This window comes from Papio anubis, chromosome 20, assembly GCF_008728515.1.
Source record: "Papio anubis isolate 15944 chromosome 20, Panubis1.0, whole genome shotgun sequence".
NCBI lineage: Eukaryota > Metazoa > Chordata > Mammalia > Primates > Cercopithecidae > Papio > Papio anubis.
This window is the reverse complement of record NC_044995.1, coordinates 39,298,514-39,304,072: the sequence shown is the minus strand read 5'-3', so window position 1 is coordinate 39,304,072 and position 5,559 is coordinate 39,298,514. Positions and strand designations below refer to the sequence as shown.

Sequence of the window (5,559 nt, the reverse complement as noted above, 5' to 3'; positions counted from 1 at the left end):
CTCACACTTAGTAAGAATGCAAACCAAGCTTTTCTTTCTTTTTTTTTTTTTCTTTTTGAGATGGAGTCTTGCTCTGTTGCTCAGGCTGGAGTGCAATGGCATGACCTCAGCTCACTGCAACCTCTGTTTCCTGGATCCAAGCAATCCTCCCACCTCAGCCTCCCGAGTAGCTGGGATTACAGGCATGTACTACCATGCCCTGCTAATTTTTCTATTTTTAGTAGAGGAGGGGTTTTGCCATGTTGGCCAGGCTGGTCTCGAACTCCTGACCTCAGGTGATCCACCCATCTAAACCTCCCAAAGTGCTAGGATTACAGGCATCAGCCACCGTACCTGGCCGCTAAGCTTTTCTTAAAAGCAATGGGCTAAGCCTCTGGCCCATTTTCTCTCCCTCACCTTGGTGCCCAGAGCATAGCCAGGGCAGATTGAAAGTCTTTATTTTTCTCAAATATAAAATCAGAGTCTCCCCAGGCAGCACATGAACTCCAGAGAGAGAATCAACGATAAGAATCACATTGCTAAAAAGAACAGGCCTATACCTACCTCCCACTCTCCCTCCCCACCAATCTGGGAGAGGGAAGGGCAGAGACCTTGGCCTCAAAGTTCTCGAGCAGCTGGCTGAAGCCCAATGCTGGGTGCCATGTGAGTTGGAGGAAGCCAGGGTGGGTGGAGCCCAGGCTGGCTGGATCCTGAAGTCAGTGCTTGTCAGTGGGGCGAAGGTTCAGAGATGCCAGGCGTCCCAGGGGTCCACGGCGAGCATTGGTTGCCAGCCGCTGCTGTGCCAGGAATGACTGGGCATGGGCAGGCGCCCGCTCTTCCCCAGCTCGCTGCTGCAAGGCCATGCCCTTCAGAAGGAGGTGTGGTTGGGGTCAGGTGAGCTCACAGGACCCCCTCCACCAATACTCTACCCATGAGATCTTAGAGCCCAGACCCCATACTTACCATATTATACCAGGCACTGATGAGCAGCTTTTCTTCCTGCTCCCTCTGACTTCGGCTTTTCTCAAAGTCCATCTGTCAAGAAGGCAAGTGTCAGGGGCCTAGATACGCTGGAGGCCGCATAAAGGCATAAGGATACCCACCTCCAGGTGCCGGATGCGGACATCACGTTCTCGGAGCTGTGTCCTTAGGGAACGGAGTTCTGGAGGTCCCCCTGCAGCTGGCCGCTGCTTGGGTTCCATGGTCTGCATGACCTACAGGTTGAGGAAGTCACAGCCAGGTGACTTTGGCCTTGAAACCCCCTGGGACATACTGGGGTGTGTGTATTCATCCTTTCATTCATTATAGAATGTTGCCCAGGATGGTCTTGAACTCCTGGCATCAAGCAATTCTCCTGCCTTAGCCTCCCAAAGTGTTGAGATTATAGGCATGAGCCATTGTGCCCATCCATGTTGTACTTTATTTTTATTTTTGTGATGGAGTCTGGCTCTATTGCCCAGGATGGAGTGAAGTGGCACAATCTCAGCTCACTTCAACCTTTACCTCCCAGGTTCAAGTTATTCTCCTGCCTCAGCCTCCCAAGTAGCTGGGATTACAGGCGCGTGCTACCACTCCCGGCTAATTTTTCTATTTTTAGTAGAGATGGGGTTTTGCCATGTTGGCCAGGCTGGTCTCCAACTCCTGACCTCAAGGGATCAGCTGCCTCAGCCTCCCAAAGTGCTGGGATTACAGGCGTTGAGCCACTGCGCCTGGCTGTGCAGTACTTTTTTTTTTTTTCAGACGGACTCTCGCCCTGTCGCCTAGGCTGGAGTGCAATGGCACAATCTTAGCTAACTGCAACCTCCACCTCCCAGGTTCAAATGATTCTCCTGCCTCAGCCTCCTGAGTAGCTGGGATTACAGGTGCCCACCACCATGCCCAGCTAATTTTTGTATTTTTAGTGAAGACAGGGTTTCACCACGTTGACCAGGCTGGTTTCAAACTCCTGACCTTGTGTTCTGCCTGCCTTGGCCTCCCAAAGTGTTGGAATTACAGGTGTGAGCCACGGCGCCCGGCCAGCTGTGCAGTACTTTAATGTGACAATCAGTAGCAGTGGGGAATCATTGCAGAAGTCTGTCACATGGTGGGGTATGACAGGTGTGAACTGGGGCACAGATGTGCAAGCAGGAGGTTTGGCTCAATAGGAGGCACAAAAAGGCGGGAGCCAGGGCAGGCAACTTGTGGGAACACCCAGTGTCCTCACCATGCGGGCCTTGTCCACGTAGCGGCGGTATCGCTCCTCCATGGCCCGCAAGTCTGCGTCCTTCTTCTGCAGGTTATGCTGCAACTCCTCGATCCGTCGGGCTGCTGGTGGAAGAGGTGGCCCATCAGCTTCACGCTGCTGGGCTCTGGGATCTCCCCACCCCCTGGTCACCAGGTCCCACTTACTGCTGCTGTCAGTGGGTGGCTCCAGCTCCTCAATGTACTCCCGCTTCCTCTGCAACTCCAGATCTGCCTCATGAAGCTTCTGCCTGTGGGCAGGGATGAGCAGCAGTGGGCTGACCTCCAAGCTGGCTTCTGTTTCGTCCCAGTGGTAGCCACAGACCTCCCCGCCAGCCAGAAATGCCCCCACATGGCCACAGAGCCCTCTCTGCCTGCCCCTCATGCCTGGGGGCTGTGTGCCCTGATCCCACCATCTCCTCAGCCATCAGTCACAACCCTTCGCACCCTTAGCAAGTATCCTGTGGAACAGCCCCCTGCTGTCCACTTCGCCCATCCCAAAGCTCCCAAGTTGGTCCAGCCACCATCGTCCCTTGCTAGCTTCTTCTACTCTCAACCACTCCATCTAGCAACCAGGGATCTTTCTAGAATACAAATCTCTTCAATAGCAGACAGGTAAAAGAAAAGAAAGAAGGCCAGGCGCAGTGGCTCATGCCTGTAATCCCAGTACTTTGGGAGGCCAAAGCGGGTGAATCATCTGGGGTCAGGAGTCCAAGACCAGCTTGGCTAACATGGTGAAACTCCATCTCTACTAAAATTATAAAAAATAGGCCGGGCGCGGTGGCTCAAGCCTGTAATCCCAGCACTTTGGGAGGCCGAGACGGGCGGATCACGAGGTCAGGAGATCGAGACCATCCTGGCTAACATGGTGAAACCTCGTCTCTACTAAAAAAATGCAAAAAAAAACTAGCCGGGCGAGGTGGCGGGTGCCTGTAATCCCAGCTACTCGGGAGGCTGAGGCAGGAGAATGGCGTAAACCCGGGAGGCGGAGCTTGCAGTGAGCTGAGATCCGGCCACTGCACTCCAGTCTGGGCGACAGAGCGAGACTCCGTCTCAAAAAAAAAAAAAAAAAAAAAAATTAACCAGGCATGGTGGCACACGCCTAAGAAACTCCCCACTAATGTCAAATCCATGCCCCCACCAAGAGTGCCCTCTTTCTGCGACTTACAAATGTTCCTCCAGCTTTCTTTTTAGCAAGACGGACTGGGGGAGAGAAGAGGCAAGGTGAGTGGGGGGTCCAGAGAGGACCTAATTCCTCCTTCCCAGGGTGAGGGTAGGGGGTGCCACCCTGGGCCCATGGTACTTACAATGGCCTGTATGGGGCATCGGGCAGCATGGGAGAGAGAGGAGGGTTACTTCGGGGCATGAGGGAGGGCCAGGCAGGGAGGTGGTGGGTGACACTCACGTCTTCAGTCTTGCCCCCCTGCTCCTGCAGGGCTTTCTGAAGGTCCTCCACCTGGGCCCACAGCTCAGATAGCTGCTGCTGGTTCAGCCTGCAAGGGTAGGGGGCCGCTTAGTGCCTTCGCCCACTTTCGGCCCCCTCTGTCCCTGCTCTGCGCAGGTAGGTCCCCAGGCGCTCACCGGTGCTGCGTCTCCAACCCGTGGCGTGCGCGGTTCGCCTCCTCCAGGTGGCGCTGCAGCTCCTCCTGCCGCTCCCGGTCGGCCGCCTCCTGCCGGCACAGTCGCTTGTTCTCCAGCTGCAGCCGCAGGAGCGTCTCCCTGCAGACCCGGGAGGAGAAAGCAGGGCCAGGGTCGGGTCACCCCGCAGGCTCGCTGGGGCTCAGGGCGGGTGGAGCTAGGGGCGGGACAGAGCCCTGGGGAAGAGCTCAGCCAGACCATGGGGTTGGAACACCGAGGACCTAACTAGGGTTAAAGTGGACGGAGCCCTAAGCTGGGGTAGGGGGTGGAGCTAGGCAGGGGCGGAGCTACAAGAGTGGATTCGAACAGCTGGGATGCGGCTGCTGGAAAGCCGGAAGCAGAAATGGGAAGAATTAGGATGGGAGAGTTTTTTGGGTTTTTTTTGTTTGGTTAGTTTTGGTTTTTTTGTTTGTTTGAGATGGAGTTTCGCTCTGTCGCCTAGGCTGGAATACAGTGGCGTGATCTCGACTCACTGCAATCTCCGCCTCCCAGGTTCAAGCGATTCTCCTGCCTCAACCTCCCGAGTAGCTGGGACTACAGGCGCACGCCACCTCGCCCGGCTGTAATTTTTTGTATTTTTAGTAGAGACGAGGTTTCACCGTGTTAGCCAGGATAGTCTCGATCTCCTGAGCTTGTGATCCGCCTGCCTCGGCCTCCCAAAGTGCTGGGATTACAGGCGTGAGCCACTGAGCCCGGCCGTTTTGGGGGTTTTAAAATCATTTTTATTTTGTAGAGAGGGCCACTGTGTTGCCCAAGCTGCTCTCGAACTCCTAGGCTCAAGTGATCCTGCAGCTCCGGCCTTCCAAAATGCTGGGATTTAGAGGTGTGATCCACCATGCCTGGCCTGGGAGAGTTAATGCCAGCAGGGCACAGGGGACTGAAACTCACAGAGGCTACACTGACAGGGGTGGACCCTGGGGGAAAGGATCAAAGTCGGCGGGGCTAGGGCATAGGATTTTTGTGCGGGAAGTGGAGCCAGGTGTTGGACATAATGTGTGTACTAAGGATAGACCCTGGAGAGGCAAAGTCATCTGGTAGGGCTGAAAGGAGCCAAATCAGCAGTCAGTGGGCCTAGGAGCCCGGGACCCGGAGCTGAGACCAAGCAACCGGTGCTAGTAGGTGGGAGGGTGGGGGTGGGGCTGAGGGCGGGCCTTGGCAGGCCTGGGTGGAGCCAGAGTTTTGAGTGACCCCAGGATACCTGAGCTCCGCAGGCAGGATCTCCGCGGCTAAGTTATCCATGGGTGGGGAGGTGGGATCCAATGAGGGGTCTGAAGAATGCAAGAAAAGTCTTCAGGTCTCTTCGCATTCACTGTCCCCGCCCCTAGGGTCTTCTTCCCAAAGATCATCTTTTGGGGCTCAAGTTCAGCCAACAGCCTGGCTTGACACAAGCTCCATCCCCAGCTTGATAGAGAACCAGGAGGGTTGGCCTGGCTTTTTAGCCTTTGCTCCACCCTGAGACCCTGAGCCTCTCTCTTCAATATGACCATGTCACATCTTTCTGGTCACCTCCAGCCTGGCCTAGCTCTCTCCCCAGCCTAGACATGCACTGGGACACAACCTACACCAGGACAGGTAAGGCCCCAGCATGGGGCTTCATCTCACCTGCCTGGGTCAATCCCCGCGGCTGCAGCTGGGCGCAGCGCAGCTCCTCATTGGCCTCCCGCAAGGAGTCCCGCTCCGCCAACAGCCGCTGCAGGGACAGGGTACAAGATACCACACGGG

The 5,559-nt window shown here is 55.7% G+C and overlaps 1 protein-coding gene across 1 annotated transcript in view; it reads right to left on the bottom strand.

The window, feature by feature from the left end:
- Positions 1-420: 420 nt before the first annotated feature.
- HOOK2 (hook microtubule tethering protein 2) overlaps positions 421-5,559 on the bottom strand; it is a 12,529-nt gene continuing 7,390 nt past the window's right edge. Inside the window, exons 12-22 of the mRNA XM_031659056.1 lie at positions 5,440-5,547; positions 5,036-5,105; positions 3,781-3,918; positions 3,605-3,692; positions 3,507-3,512; positions 3,368-3,402; positions 2,368-2,450; positions 2,183-2,286; positions 1,083-1,193; positions 943-1,014; positions 421-845 (exon numbers count right to left, since the gene is read on the bottom strand). Of these exons, the coding sequence (XP_031514916.1) occupies positions 696-845; positions 943-1,014; positions 1,083-1,193; positions 2,183-2,286; positions 2,368-2,450; positions 3,368-3,402; positions 3,507-3,512; positions 3,605-3,692; positions 3,781-3,918; positions 5,036-5,105; positions 5,440-5,547 (965 nt within the window). The 3' untranslated portion in view covers positions 421-695. The remainder of the gene's footprint in view (positions 846-942; positions 1,015-1,082; positions 1,194-2,182; positions 2,287-2,367; positions 2,451-3,367; positions 3,403-3,506; positions 3,513-3,604; positions 3,693-3,780; positions 3,919-5,035; positions 5,106-5,439; positions 5,548-5,559) is intronic.